Genomic DNA, 19,322 nt, shown 5'->3' on the forward strand with positions numbered 1-19,322 from the left:
AGGCAGACATCATCCATTTATGTCAGTTTAATTCTTGATTCAGCATCATTGAAAGCAGTCAAAAAGTGCCATGCTCATGTGACCAGAAATCCTTTGTTCTTTTGGTTTTTGTGAAATGTACTTAATATTCAGACAAAGCACAGACTTGGGTTTTTGTAGGTTTTTATAAGCAAATATATACATTTAAGGGAAGAAGGGCAAAATGGTAAGGTCAAACTAACAATCCTTTCCTTGTGGCTTGTAACAACTTTTTTTTTCTTTGTTTCATGTAATTACTGTCCATTGGATCTTCAAAAAGTGCCCAGAACCATATTTCATAGCATCTCATGCATATGTGTGTGCATCATATAGATCACACATGTCATCACCACTGTTTACTTGAGGACACATTAAGATCTGTCACCCTGGGGACCTTGCAGATATGGTTTTGGCAGGGGAACAAGGCCTCAAATAGGACAATAGCTCAAAGTGCATTTCCAAATCTGGATGAAGATTTTGGTTTATGAACTCTGTCCCCTTTGTCCTTTACACATTTCCCTTTAAATCAAATGTGAAGAAGTGAGTTGTTCAATTGAATTTCAGCCACTTGATGATAGTGTCAACTGAACTTTTCTGTATTACATTGCTACAGAGAGAGCCATCGCCTTTGATGAACCTGCTATCTGTAGCAGAGGGGTTCATACAAAATGAATATGGGTTTGTATTTTTGCATCTCTTCTTCTCATAGTTAATCAATGATTACATTCACTTAACTAAGCAAGACTATTTAAGGGTACTGTAGTAACGGCTATTGTAAGGACAATGTCTGAAGTAACCTGTATCAATCAAATCAATCAGCTTTGTTGTAGCATGTTTTTGCAATCAAGATTGTCACAAAGGCCCTACTTCAGATGTCATTGAAGCCAACCTCTGTACTGATATGCACTGGAAATGGGATTAAACCAACGAACTGCACAGTGAGACAAGAGACTTAAACATTTACATTTATATTGTCCAAGAAAAATGTAAATAGTCCATGGCTGCGAACATCGTTTCCATTGCAATGTGTTAGGTACCTTGAGAAACAGCATGGTTTATTTTTGTTCATGCATCCACATGAATACACATCCCATGGGTAACGTATTTGGAGGGTGTAAAGATAAATACTGTGTTATTGTTAATTGCAGAGAAAAGCAGTAAAGATAGGGAGAATAGTTACGCATGAAATTATGCTCCGGTTGTCAACGGTCATTGCATTTCCCCGACAGTATGCTGGCCACTCACATGTATTTACTAAAGTTTAGTGAGACATAAGCGAATGATTACTTAAGGAGTAGCTGCCGCTGTTGAGTGGGTGGGTCCTTCTACTAATTATTCTTCATGTTCTTATTTTTAGTAGCAGGGCATTTGTAGTAATAATCGTCGTCATCATCATCATAACAACGTAAAAAGTCTTGATATTTTAACGTATCAATAATTATAATAATAACATAACTAAGCGCCACGACAATCTTTCACATTCAGCCACTTGCTTCTGTTTATCCGTTTATTCATCTGTATTCGGGTAAAACCTTACAAGAGCAATAGAGGTGAACATCGCCTCATCACATTTTGCCAGAAACAATGCTACAGTAAAACATATGGTGATCAGTCTTTTGCATATATTTAAAGACAATTTTCCTCATAAATGATACAGAGACTCAGATGGTGGAATTAATAATGAATGGCGCCGGGATTAACGCGTCCTGAATATTTTAAGGCTCGGGTGAGATCTTAGTCCCGATTAGTTCTCTGAGGTATCAATCAACCCCCTGCTGTCTCTGGAGCCCGCCTCTAGTAGTCGGCGACTGTCAATCAAGTGACGTTCGTGCTTCTGCAGGTGCAAGACGAAGTGCTGCATTGGTGCAATTGAAACTACAATAGAATTTACATTAAACGGTAAGAGGATGACTATTTTCAATTCGCACATTTGACTGTTATCTACCGTTGGAGAAAATGAGTGCTTCGCTGTTAATTTCAGTGCTGTGATGTCCGAGGGCATTTGTTCAATTCAGTGAGGAAGGAATAACCTTCAATTGACACAGGATGCTTTAGAGAGGAACAGTAATAACTGGAGATACTAGCAAGAAAAGCCATATTTTCATTGGGGCTGATATATTGCTACATTGTATTCACAGTGCATTTGGTTATAGCCTTTGGAACGCGCGTCTTCATTGCGTTGACACCTGAATGGGTAGCCGAAAGGAACATCCATTATACGTCGCGTTCCTGTAGCGACATCTCGAAATTTCAGTTATTCAATTCAGAGGGCAATGAAAAGGGTTTTAGAAATTGTGAGCAGAAATATAATGTTGGAAAACATTAGTGTGGCTTGTAGTGGGGCGAGGCGGTGAATTAAATTTATTGTAGCCATTTGCCACAGGTCACCGAATAAATGGCAGTCGCTGTGAAGGGAAAGACAATATATACCCTAAATACTGTGAATATGTTTTAAATGGAGGTACACGATGCCATTGTAAATATTCTGTTGACCACTTAGTTACAGATTCGCTAGGATGGTGGGCAGCTCTAACGAACGGTGCGCAGTCATGGACGTTTCGTTTTCCGAGTAGGCTTATTTTAAGAGCATATTTTCGTGTTTTCATTTTTAATATTGGAGGACGTTGATTAAGTGTGCAATCTGGAAGTTCCAGCGTGGGCCAGAGCTGTATGTCTTTCAGATCTATCAGTCTTGAGTGACCACGGTCGCGAAGGGATTTTGGAACAGTCTCACGGTATCTTCATCATGTCATCTGACATCTTGTGTGCGTTTTGTACAGTTTTAGGTACTGTATATTGTGAATTATAGCATAGCATTTTAAGCAGAATAAGACTAGAATACCTGGTTTTCATAAGGCTACAACTTCATGTTCAACCAAATGCACCGCAGGCTATAGTTCTTCATATACACAGAGGCTTTGCAATGTCCTGCAAAGCACTGTACACCAAGCACATGATATGGAACATAACAGCATTAAAAATAAAGGGAAGCAGAAGCTCACTCTCAGGAAAGAAAGTGACAGAGTCTCTTCAATGTTTAATGGTTTAATAGTGCTCTCCTGTCTAGATGGACTGCAATATCCATAGACTTGCAAAGAGGCTCAATCCTCAAGCCAGCCTTACTGCAGAGTTTTTTCTCCGTCTTAGGAAACCTAAAACAGCCCCCACATCCTTAATTGCTGTGCTTCACTGAGGCAGTGACAAGCCTCCAGAAGGTATTCTTGCTTCAGAAAAAGCACTGGGGGAATCTGTCCCCTGAAGCTGTAGCTTATTTGGCTCTGTGATGTTCATCTTCAGCAGAAATGAAGAAATATGATACGGAGAAAAAACTGTTGGCTGCGGTATTCTTGTCAGGATGTTCTGGTACAAATGAATCCACTCATTTGCAAGATAGCATTACCTTGCAGATTTTGCAGATATGCCCCACCCATTTTGACTAACAGCTCATATTTCTATTCTGCTGAATGCTGAATGTTGTACATTTAAATGAATACATATTTTACACAGCAACATTAATGAAGCAAATTTATCTGACACAACATGATATGTATAACACACAAGATTGGTTACCTCAGTATAAATATTAATGCTAGGTACATTTATTATTTAGGTATGGCAGTATAAGACCAACCTTAACATTTCCCCTAAGATACTTTGTTGCTCTGTAATCAAGTGTAATCAACTCTGATAAGCTCTTGTTATTTTTTAAGCATCTTTTTTGTGAAATTCGAGGACAACTCATACTGGCTTCGAAACTTCAAACACCTCTAATAAAATACAATAACATATTATACAAGGCAAAGTTAGTCAGCACTATCTGGCAGTTGGGGTGGAGCTGAGGTTTAGTTAGGGAAGCTTACACCAAACACAAATGCTTATTGCTTAATTCAGAATTATCTCTTTCTCATAAAATCATGTATAAATGGGGTTGTAAAATACGTCGCATGTGTCACATAGACCTGTGATATTATAATACTCTGTAATCTGTCATTGTTATCCAAGAAGGCATCTCGTGCATGTGGAATGAATGGAATGTGCATGAAGAAATGTAAACTTTAGAAACTTTTCTATGTTTATACTTCTATATTTCTATGTATACATGTTTGGAGGAATAAGCAGTGCCTCATAATCTGCAATATGTACTGTAAGGCAGCGTTTCCCAACCCTGCTCCTGAAGGCACACCGTCCTGCATATCTTCTATCTATCCCTGCTCTACCTACCTGACTGAACTCATCAGTGGCACTTTTGATTAGCTGAACACACCTGATTTAGTCAAGCAGGAAGGATACATAGAAGATATGCAGGACAGTGTGCCTCCAGGAGCAGGGTTGGGAAACACGGCTGTAAGGTATCTATACCATTGGTGTCATGGTAAGATAAACCGTGAAAGCGTAATTCTGAGAACGAATACCTAACATTTTTCATGGTTTTATTCAGCATGTTTATATATTGTGTCTATGGGTCATCTCAGCAGAATTTACCCATAGAATAAGAAGCTACAGTTATGTGCAGTCACTCACAAGATAGCACTGAGGCAATCTAAGGTGTCTGGCAATGCCCTGACATTATATTGCCTGTACACACACAGCCAGGGTCTCATTGTAATGAAGAGGATAATGAAGGCTCAGGTTTCTTGATACCCAATATGTTGACAGTTCTTTTTCTTTACCTGGTGCCATAACTCTAGATGCCTGATTCAGAGATTCCTGAGATCCTGACTCTGAAAAATGACCTGTTCCATTCCAATCATGCTTCAATAATCCATCATACAAACCAGAAGGATTCTTTTTATTGCTGCAGCATTGTTCCTTATTTTTAATTAGAGATTAAAATTATATTAAAATGAGAAGCTTGTTGTCACTTCATAACAAATGAAAACAGTGATAATACATGTTTTATTGGATAAGAGACCCATGTCTTGTCCGTCATGAAGAAGGCAGGGCATGTAAAATGTGGTGTGTTTTCACTCAAGAGCATATTCTACTTTGACTTTTGGCTTCTGATTGGCTGTATGCATTTGGTAAATTAACCTGGTCTGTGATGTGTGGTGAATTTTCATACAAAACGTGGGCTCAGCTGATGTAGAATAAACAAGTATATATTTCCCAGTGTGTTGTTGTGTATCACATCAGATGTGCATTATAACAGTCTCGTAACAACTTCATGTGTGTCCCTCTCTTCTTTACTTTTCAAAAAAAAGAATAACCACATAAATGATCTGATTTAAAGACTCAGAGTTCTGGTTCTGTGTGTAATCACAATTGCTGTTTCAGCCTGCTCAATATTAAATAAACTTCAGGACTAGCTAGCTTCTCTTTCATATCTTCCTATTTGCTTTTTTTTTTCTCAGGCAACCACTGAAGAATAGGGAGTAACTGATTTTGTTAATCCTTAAGGTTTGTGTCAATATCAACAAAGATGATATACATTTCGATTTGTCTATATAAATACATTGCACAAGCTAAAGTTAAAATATTCAGAGAATGACATAAATTGACAAAAACTATGTAAATCAGGACTCTGATATGATCTTTTAAATTCATCATTGGACCCATATTTTAAAACCAAACAATTTCCAAAAAAGCTAAATTTCTACATTCTTTGTCTTCTTAAAATACAAAGAATACTGGCATTGTTGGCTGCTGGGATTGGAGCAGCTTTAGTCATACATGCATACTTCTGTTGGTGGATAAAATGTCACATAGTTTTCAACTTCGCAAGCTTTAGGTACATCTGACTGCTTAGATTTTTGAAAGATGTAATAGAATGTTACAGAACTTTCTTTCAGATTTCATTTCTGTCAGGGGGCTCAGGCAGGGACTCAGGCACAGACAGGAAGGCACGATGAACAAGGTGAGTTTATTTGAATCCAAAACAGTGTCCGAAAACGAGGTCAGAACAGGCAAAGTCAAAAAACCAGGGAAAACACAGCAAACAACTACCAGAAAACAGGTACAAAAAAATCAAGGTCGAGAGGAACAAGCAGGGTCACAAAAACGGGCAGGCAAAAAAGAACAAAGAACGGCTGGTAGCGAAACAGGAGGACTGAGACGAGCTAGCAAAAGAGCAGGCAACAAACAGGGAATATATAGGGCGAGTCAGATGAGGGGATGAGATGCAGGTGTGCAGGCAGGCAGGTGATCAGGCACAGGTGGGCAGAGACAGGGCGGAGAACAGGGCAGGGCTGGAACACAGGGGAAAACAGTAAACATGAGCACATGGACAGCGAAAACAACAAAGCCGGCTAAGAAGCCACCGTACTGATAGTTTCATTGTGAAGATAATTGATATATCGTAGTGGGCAATCAAGGCAAAAACCATGAATAAATATTGTCCTTTCATTATTTAGATAGATGTAAAAAAAATGAATGTGGTGTGGATGTCAGTAGGAGAAGACAGGGCGACGTCCAGTTTTATTCATTTTGATATTTTGTTCCTCCTTGTTAGCAAGCAGCATGAACATTGCCTTGTTATTCCTTTTTTCAAGTTGACTATGAATTCACCTTTCTTCTACACTAAGCATACACAACATTCAAATTAACATACCAAGGTAATGGTTGTTAGTGAACATTATTCACCAAGGTAATGTAGTTATACATGGTGTGCATTATTATTGGATTATTATTACCCATTATGGTTATTGTTATATATTATTGTGCTGAAGACTGGTAAAAGGTACTAGGATTTTCCTAACACACTTAAGTGTGACACATGCAATTCTCTGATGCATTTGCACAGCCAACAGCTATGTTTCACACATTGCGCGATGCACCATAGGAGGGCAAATGGCAAATAGAGGAAAGTGCATGTCACTGTTAAATCTAACCACTGAGTGCTTCTGAACCTTGAGTGAGTGTTTTTTTTCTTTCCTCCCTGCTACTTCCAAGCCCATGTCCTGGACAACTTGCACATTTTTCATTTTACATATACTGCAGTGGATTTAGGTTCAGGTTAAGTATTTTCCCTAGGAATAAGATGACGGGGCTCCACTGTAGTCTCCAATCTGTGGTCAATCTTGTTATTACATTATATTACATTATTTTCCATTTAACTGACATTCTTATCCACATACACATATTTACTCTATGCCCAGTGTGGTGTTGTGTTGTTATTGAAAGCATAGTTCCCTACCCACTATTACACACTACCACCCCCAGTTGAAACCAGAGTTTTATTATCCCTTTTATCCCTTGCATGTTTACTAGCATGGGCATTGACATTTTTATTTGAATGTGCTGATCTTTTGTATTTCAATATTTCAATTAAATAATCCTGCTCTGTACATACTAAATGCACTAAACAATGCATAAAGTATTGTAGCCCCCTTAAAATAGCTGTGCAGTGTTTAATGCAGAACTCCTGGTGGAAATCTCTGTTTGATGAGGTAATAAAGAATATATGTGAGCATGGTGTCTGCCTGTCTTGGTAGGGTATGGGGAGAGGCAGAGAGAGCAGTCCCTTTGGGATCATCACAGACTAAAATAAGACTGGCTGATGGTAGGACTGGTCTTGCCAATGAAGGATAGTCAGGCAGAGGTAGCTGCATAGCGAATTCATGTATTTCATAAACCCACCCATAAAAAACCCACACTGTTGTCATGCACCACACTTTGTTGTTTGAGTGCAGCTAGGCTTGTGTAGTATTTTCTTATCTGAAACCTGTCAGGTTTTGTTTGCCAGTGGGAGAGACAAAAGTAAAATTTCATTGAGAGAATGAGTGCTGATATAAGAGTATTCTTGTATCAATACACAACAGAGGCTATCTCTGCACAATTCAGAAAATCATCAACTTTTCAATGAAAATGTGAATATGACAATTACAAACAGGTTGAATTTAAAATATAAAGGTGGAACTTAGTTTTAGAGGGTTGAAACAGATAAGGATTTTCACCTTACGTTGTTACCCTGGTATAGGAGTGTGAAATGGAGAGTAAGACAGTAAGGAGGCGGGCTGATTCAAGCTGCACCACAAACCCTACAGTCGGAGGAGACATGGCAGCCCATGAGTCATCATGACTAGGAGCAGAAGCATAGTCTTTCCATCAATTCCCTCGCTCTTTCTAGGGGTCTTTCAAGAAATGTTGCACAATGTCTGTTTAGACACACCTTCAGCATGTGGCAGTGTGGCAAGATAGTTTAAAAGATACACACACCATCTGTTACGCTGAAGTTAATTTCCATATTTCTTTTCCCTTTGGTTCATTTCTGACATTTATTTATGCTGCCAGTAAAGACATATTGCTGCAGTTCCCTCTTATCAACTGTAGTTGCTGCAATTCCTCTTTTGCACATTCTTCTTCAATCCTGTTTTTCACATATTAAAGATTGATTGATTAAAGAAGACTGTCTCGATACATGAATTCATATTTAGGTTAGAGGATATATAATACGAGGCATGGTGTTGAGTACAGTCACCAATGGATCTGAATGAACCAGATATTCACAGGTTATTTCAGATGCTGGAAGAACCATACTGCTTCACCTTGATCTCATTAACACAGCTGGCCTGTCATTTGTAATGTTTTTCAAGACAGATTGGACAGCATATGCACTAAACACAAACAGGCTGTCATGGCTTGAGGTCCCTGGTCACACCCAGCCATAGCTATTATGGGAACAACACGCATATTTTCGCAGCATCAGCTTCTCACAACATTGCGTTATAGGGTTCAAAGTTGGCAGGTTTAATGTTCATAGTGTCTAGATGTGTGTGATATTTTGTCACTCCATAGTAGGTCATTGGCCATAATTACAGCCACCTCACTGCTCAGGAGAAACCTTAGTGATTGAAACACACTGAATGAACCCAAGCCACTATGTCCTGATTTCTTCACTTCATGATGCCTTCTTTGCACAGTAAAGCCCTCTCTCTCGTCAAAGGCTGTTCCAAATTTATTTGTCTTTTTTTTTTTTTTAATTTTCCTGGGACATTTATGTAAACTGTGACTTTCACTGTTCTTCCTTTCTATGATAACAATTAATCTGTAATTCTGTAATTTATTCTGCTGTAAAATTTGGCCAGGTAGTATGTGCATGACCTTTTTGAACTTAGAATGCGCCTAATTGCACTCAGGCACTGATCTCACTAGGTTGCACCAGTAAAAGTCCATTCTGTCAGCAGCTGATTAGCTCTGTTTCCAGCCACCTAAAGCCAAGTGTTGTGATTTTACGGTGGATTATGTGGTGCTTCATAATCAGGTAGTAGCGAAACAAACCATGCTTGGTGTGCTTGTAGGTCCCTCCTCCAGCCCAATCTCCACCTTCTGTCACCTGACAGGGGGGTAGCAGCTCTCTGCTCTCTGATTTTAGCCTGCTGTGGGTCAGGCATGCTGGGTATTGATGCATTTCCTCCAGGGAGGCAACTTGAAGGGTGGAGTCATAGATCACAGAACAAGACCGGGTATTATACTGTTGTTTCTATGATTATTTAGATATACAGTAAAGTTTGGTTTCCCCAATTATTCTTTTGACTGAAATGACTGAGTATTTTAACATGTTTTCCTTCTTTTTCACTATCGTTCATTGCTAATTCACAAAAAAATTGATAGGAGGGATATTTTAGCTTGTGTTTGCTACTGGCTAACTTGCCCAGGTTAACAATAGTCATGAAGCATTGCTGTGAATCATGACTCAGTTGAGCATGGTTTGAGTAAAGATGGGACAAGCATGCACCACATTATACATTAGACCACAAGATGCTTTTGCTGAAATGTTCTGTGAAGGTAATAAAAAAGGTCATCTCTATCGGATTAGCATTACTGTGCAGTTGTGTAAGTACAACTAAATTGTAACTGATAGATGCAGGAGAGCGGTTTAGTTGCATGTATAAGTGAATCAGTCATCCTGTAGTGGTTTTACTCGTCTTAGACCAAGGAACCTGCTTATGTCATTGAGAACATTGGCCAGGTCTTTATCCTGGTAGGACAGCCCAGGGCTGCATCCAGAATGAGTGATGGATAGTGTCATTGTTTGCATTGCAGAGATATAAGTGTGTTCTTTCTGTTCTCGTGTCAATTGATTTGAGGCTGCTTACTTTAGCTTGAATATCCTGTTCACTCCTATCACTGGACACTCTAGTGTTTCAATGCTCAAAATAAGAGGGCTGCTTCCATGTTTAGATCAGATTCTAGGCCTTATGGACTCCAGGTCATAATGTCCCAAAGTCATTGTGCATTGTGAGCAACCACAGTGTTATCTCCACTGATGCTGCTCTGTTACTCTAGACAGTGGCCCGACTGAGGGAGTTGGTCATTCAGTGTCAAATTCGTATGACGTTTGGCATGAGCCTCTCAGATTTCTGTACATATTGGCATATGACTTCATGTCAATTGTAAAAAGTTTACAAAATGTTACCTTGGTCACTGGATCCTCCTACCACCAACCTGTGTTCAAACAGTGAAGGCTTGTATTATTGCATATTTTAAAAATCCATATGTGAACATTCAAAAATGTTGTATTGGGATGTATGATAAGTAAGGCTGCAATATTTCACTGTGGCCAGAGGGGTCACAGATCACTGGAACTACAGAGAGTCCTTTGAAATCTTGAAAAATGTATGAGGGCTTAGGTTTTTTTTTTTTTTTTACTTCACATTGCTGTTATTGTCCTCATTGGTTTGGTAGATAACACCACAGATAAATAATAATGAAGGAAAGGACATCACAGAGATGTTTCACAGGACTGAATCTGTGCAATCTCAGTTTACAGAAGCAGTGTTCTTTTGAAGCAGTTCCATTTTGTAGAGAAACAGATCTAATCCCGTCAATGCCAAAGATGGTGCCAATGTGTCAATGTATTGCTGAGTTCAGTGTAAAGTAGTGTACCAACGCTGTAAAAAACTTCTGACATACGACTGAAGAAGACTCATCGGTACTCAAAACTTGTGTTTTTCTGTCTGAGGAAGAGCTGAGACCTCTTATGGGAATGTGTTCAAATATTTGTCTGTATACTATTTTGACATATTGCATTCAAAAAATGCTTATCCCAAAAATGATCTTACAGCCTTTGTCAAATTTTATTGACAAATGAATGACTCATTATAAGGTTTATGCAGGTTTATGTCAAAGCACTGAGCACAGCTTGAGTGAAAGAATAATAATGTGAGCTATGGCCGTGTGTTAAAGGCTCTAGTACCCATCAAAGAGATATAAACTCCTCTTTGTGGAAATCACTGATGTAAATAATGATTTATTCTCAAGTGATCTGTTGTGTTAGGGAAGAGTAAGAAAACCTGAGCTGTTTGAGGAAAATGATGAAAGAGGATTTGAAGCAATCGCTCATGCGTGCTTCTGGTGAATTGATGTGGTAAAGCTCCATCCCGTTAATACCCAAGCTCAATATGCACTGATGAATTGCTCTTTTGATCGATAGCCTTTTTTATTCAGTTTATGGGAGCTGAGTTTGGCTGCTCAAGGTGTTAAATCACTTGTGCCCAGGGCGTTGGCAGTGTGGCTTATTGACTCTCACTCGTGGAACCTGCGGTCATCTCTTATCATATGCCTTGTATTATACCTTATTTCTATCAATCATCTGTAATATTGCAGATAGTATTAGGATAAGCTTTTATTTCATTAAAGGTTCATTTAAATTAATTTCAGCAAGAAACATCCTCAGAATCCACATATTCCACAGTTTTGATTGAAGGCTCTTATACAGCACAGTAGTACCCCACAGAGTGGCAAGAACCCCAGAGCCTGGGTGTGTAGAGTATTTGTCAACACAGGAATCTCACCAGGAGAGGTTGTAAGGTTGTAAGTCTCTTCAAGCAGCAAGTTCAGACAGAACTGAGGTGTTTTGTGTATTTTTCAAAGAGAATTTAATTAAAATATGTGTTATAACAAAACCTAAATCCACATGCCCCCCTTTGAGAGCAGGTTGAGATCTGTTGTCTCCTATTCTGTATTCTAGGTCAGTTCATTTGTAGAGAGAGACTGAAACTTCTCTCTCCTGTTACTCTCTTAGATGGCTTCAGCTACAGATGCACGCTATGGACAGAAGGAGTCTTCTGACCAGAACTTTGACTACATGTTCAAGATCCTGATCATTGGCAACAGCAGTGTGGGGAAGACCAGTTTCCTGTTCCGCTACGCCGATGACTCCTTCACACCTGCTTTCGTCAGCACCGTAGGCATCGACTTCAAGGTGAAGACCATCTACAGGAATGACAAAAGGATCAAGCTGCAGATCTGGGTGAGAGACCCTCTTTTCAAAGATCATCCAGCTGCCGTTTCTTACACTGTAAAGAAGCTCTTACACAGAACTAAGCCTCAGATAGATGTTCAGATAGGTGTTCTTCTGTATAGTCTTCATATGGTTTGACTCCCATGGTGAGATCACTGCTTATTACAGTAAGCATACCAAATCCCTTGAAGGGTTCTACCCAAGTAAAGATTTTGATGTTACATAATCAAATGAAAAATATTGTTGGACGTATAACACATGTCATTTTAAAATGACGTGTTATACTTTGTATAAATGATGTGTTATACGTTGTATAAATGTATCTTCACTGGCTAGGTAGCTAATTAGTTCATTCTTACTACATTACTGGTGAAAAATATACATTTGATGAAGACATCTGTAAGAACAATAGCCTGTGTACTGCAGATTGCCACCTCTGTCTGGAACCATTAAGCTTGTTTGAATGGCTAATAGCACGGTGAGGTAGATAGCTAACTAGAGGTGCTTCAACTACAGTGCTTTTTTAAGCTAAGTACATTGCTGGCATTGAATATACTTTGAACTGTAATTATTATCCACAGGACATTCTAGGAATTATAACCAAAAACAGAGAGACAACATAATAAAAGAAAAAGAAACACCAAGCTGTCAAAACCAGCACATCAAAGCTATGTGCCCCCGTTCTACATCCTTTCAAGTATATCTGTATCACTGGCTAGTTTTCACTGCCACTGGAGTTAAATCTCTGTTTTGTCAAAGGAGTATGAATGTAAAAAGTAACTAGACTGACAGATTCAGGTCACTACTACATGAGCTCCAAATCAGTATCTGTTGTGGAAACGGCTTAAAGGACCCTCAGCTATATGAGGACCCTTAGCTACCCCAAAGATAATATACATGACCAAATTGTTTTTTCTGATTATGCTCATGTGAATATCTCTTTGGTACCTCAGTCTAGTCTGACTTGTTTCTCATGTCTGCTGCATTTCAGATGAAGCCTATATATGAATTGTTTTTTTTAAGGTGCACACAGGTAGTGTGTGAATGAAGGTGCTTTGTATAAAATGCCCATAACAATGCTGTAGCACTATGACCCTGTACCCAGGTGTCTCTTTATATTGTTCCCTACATTTTCCTGTTTTTTACTGGACCCAACGTCAGGTAGAATTAAAGCTGTCATCAGCCCTGAAAGGGAATTGTGAAGGAGAGGGAAGTGAGTGTAGCCTGGGAGCAGGACCCAGAGAAGGGCTGCATTAGGGCTCTTTTGCACTGCCCTAATGCATGCAGTGTGAGTTCTCTGCAAAGGCAAGGTGATGTCATCACACACAAATAGCTGAAAGCAATGCGTGCTCAAGAGCCCTCAGTGCATAGAAAATGCACACTCTGGATTTTGGCCTAGAAATGTATGCCACCCACCACGTTCACCAGGACCGTTTCTCACATTATGCACAAATCAAAAACGCAAACATAGTTTACGTGTGGGGCATACGCTCTGTTTCTCCCCTTTGGTTTTCATTGTTGGAGCAGAGCTACGGGGGGGCAGTGATTTTGTGCGTGTGTGCTCCGGCTGACTCACACGCCTGCACAGTGTGGCAGCGGGGCAGCAGCTGGCAAGCTGGGGGGTGCAGTCAGGAGGAGGGATGTCTCGCTTAGCCTTTTCCTGGACACAGCCCTCGCAAGGAAGCTGCGAGCCAGGCCATTGGACGGTCCCCCTCCCCCCACGATACGCACTCACCCCTCCACCTCCCCATCCCCCACTGCGCTGCACAGCGCACATCCTGCAGTCAGCTTAGCGCAGACCTCAGTGTGTTGCTGTAGGGAATATAAACCGCCTTCATTTTAACACATATTATGGAAAGCACCATACAAAACCATGCCACAAACACAGCTGTGCTCCTGTATACCTTGATTCTTAGTTTACAGTCATACCTAATGTGCGTTATTCAGGTGAATTAAAATAATTAAACCTGAATGGAGATGCCGTTCCACATTTTCAGGTCACAGTAATACTTCGTCCTCTGTAACCTCCTGCAACAACATTAGACATCGTTCTTTCAGGCACCTTTCAGAAAGGGCAGTGCTGAGAATCAGGAAGACAAGACCTAACCCCCTGAGCATTCATTAGAGCTTAGCTGGTAACTCAATCAGCCAACCAAACAGCATAGGCTTGCCAACACCTCAGACAAATGTTGCCAAGCCAAATCAGTGAAGCGCAATCATTTATTGGCAATGTATTTAGATGATAGTATTAGTATTACCAGAACATTTTTAGATTACAGGATTTTGTATGGAGCCATACTTACTTAAATTAGGCCATTTCCTTTTTGGATCAATAAAGTATTATCTATCCATCTACCTATCTGTCTACTACTGTATGCTTTTATAATTTTCATTCTGTTGTGCTTTTGGTGTCTTCAGGACACCGCTGGTCAGGAACGGTACAGGACCATCACCACAGCTTACTACAGGGGTGCCATGGGCTTCATCCTCATGTATGACATCACTAACGAGGAGTCCTTCAGCGCTGTGCAGGACTGGTGGGTGGCTGCTCTGTAAACAGGAGAGTAGTGTTGTTGTTCCACGATTTCTGCAGTGCCAAAGAGAGACACAATCTATCACTACGTTACAGGTTTAAAAAACAGAACACCAAAAGGAGTTGGTAAGCTATTATGTGGCATGTCAGCAACTCTTGGAGATGTAATGGAAGAAAATGTAACTTTTAGTGGTTGAAAATACAGCAACATGTAATTATGCAGAAAATAAAAACACACAAACATATTTTAGTAGTGCCTTCATGCTATTGGTCTTGGAGAAACAGGACACAGCAGGCCTTATGTGCTGGCTCATTCCTAAGGGTTCCAAAAGGACAAACTTCACCAGTGTGAAACATAAATGCAAAATGCAAAAGCAAAATTGTTATCCCATTGTAAATATAGGCTCACCTTACATTTATGCATTGTGCAACTTGCCAGACTAGCTTGGCTAACCTCAGTCCAGCCCGTCATCAACATCAACTTAGTATATAGGTATCAACTTCACTATTTACATTTTCCTAAGAAGCAAAAATTTAATTATAAGGCTTTAGATCAAAATTTCTTTGAATGCATGTTTCCCATTATCTTAATCAGGTGTGTCCAAGCCTTTGACTTGTACTGTATGTCACTTTCACTGTAGCAGTAACAGCTCAGCATGCCTGTATACAAAGCAACAACAGTAGATAGACCAATATTGTTAATGTTAACATTAGTGGCAGGTAACCTGTGCAGTTGAGTGCCACATCCCCTTAACCATGCAATCCATGGGTGCTGCTGTTGGTAAGGTGTAAGAGTGAAAGAGTGTGTCTTCTCGATTCAGTGCCTTCTCTTACCACTGGGGCTCTTGCGTATTTTCTGCAGGTCCACCCAGATCAAAACATATTCCTGGGACAACGCACAGGTGCTGTTGGTGGGGAACAAATGTGACATGGAGGATGAGAGGGTGGTTGCAGCAGAGAGGGGCAGACAGCTGTCTGAACACCTGGGTGAGTTTGACAGAAGCACTCCACCTGGGTAAGTTAGGAGAAGTACTACCTGGATTAGTTAGCCGGTGCTGCTGAAGTTTTGGTACAAGATTACCTTTGCAAAAAATCATGGTCAAGATTTCTCCCAGTCACAACTCCAAGCTTCCTTCACTGTCTGAGTGAGTGTGATAGAAATTCTCCCCTGGGTGACACACATTTCCACTGTGAGCAGCACCTGCTGAAGGATACATTGTAACATTGGGCACTGAAGGTATGAATATGCAGTTAACATTCATGAAAAACTACATTCAACTGGCTGGTCGTGTCGACAGTGACAACAAGCGCACAGAGGTACGCTGTGAAAGTAACGTGTTGTGTCCTGTTTGTCATGGTGTTTGCAACAGGCTTTGAGTTCTTCGAGGCCAGTGCCAAGGACAACATCAACGTGAAGCAGACCTTTGAGCGTCTGGTGGACATTATCTGTGAGAAGATGTCGGAGAGCCTGGATGCTGCTGATCCGGCCGTCACGGGGGCCAAACAAGGGCCACAGCTCACTGAGCAGCCAGCGCCCCCTCATCAAGACTGTGCTTGCTAAAGGTCCCCCCCCCCCGCGCCCTTCCTCACCTCCACCTTTCCCTCACTCTCACTGCCTTGCTCCCTGCCACCAACACTCGTTATGTTTGTATGGAGCAAGTAAACTAAGCTCCCCCTATTATACAGAAGTCTGGTGTCCTCTTATTCCCCTCCCTCCCCCCGCACTGTGGTCTTAAAGCTGAAGATATTTTAATGCGTTTTCATCAGGGCCCACCTATAATTTTATAGCCTAGCTTCTATTCAGTGTAATACTTCTGAAAATGGAAACAACATTCTGAATCTATTTTTTAAATATCCGGCAAGAAATTGGGACAGACATCATAGTTATTAGTTGAGTTTTCAGCAAATCCCAGAAAACACTGTAATACAGGATGTGTGTGGGAGTACTCCCTCTGTGTGAAATGTAAACACACCTACATATATTTATTACTTGCCAATGTACCTCTTTCCATGCTTGTCTCTTCTGCAATCCCCAATATGCCTGTATCTGTCATATATTCAATTGATCGCCTTCATTGTTTGTGCAGTGCTGAAAGGTTTTCATCCTTTTAGAATTGCTTTGGTATATTCTGTGGAAAAATATGATCTTTAATCACAGTAATTCCAGGTAGATAAATATTTCCCTATTTTTGTTTTTAAATGTGTATATAAAGAATGTGCAGTATATGATATCTATAGATAGACACTTTTTGAAAATGCATTTTAAAAAATCTAGATGAATATAAAATATCTATACAAAATGGGAGGCCTATGTCTTAGATGTGTCTGCATTAGTTTTTAAAGTGACTTGTTTTTTGTCACATGGTCAGCCGCCCTACCCAAAATTGATCATGTTTCTGTTTGTCTTGCTGTGGAGGTGCATCATGAAGTTTGTTATAGATGGAAACTTCACTAGCTTGCCCTGTGTCAGAACACAGAACACTGCCTCACATTCACTGCTGCAGATTCTAGCACCACCACCGGGTCATCAGTATTATAAACATATTCAGATATGCGCAGACACATTCAGATACTCTGCACTGGCTCAGAGATTTACAGCAGGATCTGCACTGTCATTGCTGAAGTCAGGCCAACTTAGTCGGTTGTTTTTTTTTTCAGTTAAATCTGAATCATTTTAAGTAAGAGTGGCACTGCTCAATTTTCTCAGAAGTAGAGCATCAGATAAGGCAATTGTATTAGCAATGAGACACTAACAGGAATGACTTCAGGGAACTGCATACAACATCAATCAATATGCATAAATAAACTTAGTGTTCATTGCTTGTATTATTGCTTGAGTGTAATTATCTTTTGTTTGTTCAAGTACTTTAAATTAGCATTCCAAGCTGTCCTCGCCTGCAAACTCTCAATGCATGCTGATTAAGAGGAGGCTCTCAAAACATGTTTGAGACGTTTACAGTGCATGAGGTGATCCATAGGAGTATGTGGTAAAAGTGCTATCTGCTATCAGGGCTTTACCGAAGTGTGTTTGTGGATGCATATGTCCCTGAGATAGCAATCCATTGTACCATTTTGGGGGCCATTAAAGCACAGGATTCCTTCTCACGGGAGACAGTTGGTGTAGTGTTACTGCCATCTCTTGTCCTGGGATATTATGCAGACATTATTATTGTGCAGAGAGCAAAGGGTTGTCAGAGAGGTGTTCCCATTGCTCTTGTGAAGGAAAAACATCACCTGTTTCCTTCAATACTGCTTTATGACCAAAAAACTACTAGTTGAGAAGCTGGCTAGTGACAAAGACTGTTTTATCTGTTGGTCACTCTGTGCACACACACACACACACACACACACACACATGCACGCACACACAACAGGGTGGTATTATTGTTTACAGACCTTCAAGAGCAATGTGATGTGTAAACCAATGTTTCCAATACAGATATATGTAATTTTCCTAATTAGAAAGATGTGCTTATGATGTAGCTTAACCCAAACAAATTGCTGTTCCATTCGTCACTCAGTCTTGTTCCTTAGATTGTTTTCAGAGTTGCTTCCATCTGGATGTTGAGTGTAGTGAAACCACATGTGCCAATCTTGATTGAATCTACAACAGGAACATGCACAACAGTATTGAATTTGAAAACTACAAAGCAAAACAGATGAGAGCAGTTGTTGGTCACAGTGTTACAGTGGCTTACTAATAATGTTGATCATGGCTGGGATTTGTGACATTTGTTACAAATGTTAACAGCTAACAATTATTTTGTTTAATCAGCTTTTTTCAAGTAGTCTTACAAAGTGTCATGCCTCGATATTGGACCTTGCACCAAAGGTGGGACTTCTCAAACTCTTAGCTGCATTAAGGAATAGGTTTGTTGAATATGGATACTAATTCCTAGTGTATATACTGTGTTGGCCTGCCATTACCTGCTGTGGGCCAAGACAGTGGGCAAGGATGAAATAGCAAGGATTCTCTAGTCTGGCACAAACTTTAATTGGACCTTTTTTTTGACTGAAATTATATCTTGCGTTTCACAAGGAAAAGTAATTTTATAGGAAAATTAGCATGGCAGTGTGATTCTGAGGAATGAACTAATAGTGTGATTAATAATAATTTCTGAATAAATTCTTAATGTGTTTCTGCTTTACCCAAAGTTATGTGTTGCTGATAACATGCCTAATGACCAGTAGTATCCTCTCCTCCCCTGTCAATCTAGATCTTTCTCCAGGACACTGATATCACTGAAGAGTCTATTTCTGCCCTTCTCCTCTGCTATACTGTCTTCCTTGCTGTAAATAAGAATTGTAAATAGGTTTTAGTCATTTATTTATGAGTTAATTGTGTTGTAATAACTCCAGGCTTGCAAAAAAAAGAAGAAAATGTGGAAAATAAACAAAAATACTTATTTTCTCTGCATTCATTTTAGATTTGCTTGTGAATGATTGTGTCACTTTATTACAAAGCAATATATGAAAAAATTGAATCATTTAAAAAGTAAAAGAGGTTTTTGACATTAGCTGCAAAAATCTATATGGGTTTTATGGAAATTTTCTCTTTTTTTGGGATGAAATTTAAGGAAAACCAAAAGA

The 19,322-nt window shown here is 39.8% G+C and overlaps 1 protein-coding gene across 1 annotated transcript; it reads left to right on the forward strand.

Annotated features, from left to right (window-relative positions):
• The first annotated feature begins 1,841 nt into the window (after positions 1–1,841).
• LOC118773161 (ras-related protein Rab-3A-like) lies at positions 1,842–19,091 on the forward strand. Its single transcript, XM_036521959.1, has 5 exons — positions 1,842–1,917; positions 11,981–12,208; positions 14,618–14,736; positions 15,595–15,719; positions 16,103–19,091. Exons 2-5 carry the CDS (start codon positions 11,981–11,983, stop codon positions 16,291–16,293), a joined length of 663 nt encoding a protein of 220 aa, XP_036377852.1. The 5' UTR covers positions 1,842–1,917; the 3' UTR covers positions 16,294–19,091.
• Positions 19,092–19,322: the final 231 nt, after the last annotated feature.

Source organism: Megalops cyprinoides, chromosome 2 (assembly GCF_013368585.1).
Source record: "Megalops cyprinoides isolate fMegCyp1 chromosome 2, fMegCyp1.pri, whole genome shotgun sequence".
In the NCBI taxonomy this organism is placed as follows: domain Eukaryota; kingdom Metazoa; phylum Chordata; class Actinopteri; order Elopiformes; family Megalopidae; genus Megalops; species Megalops cyprinoides.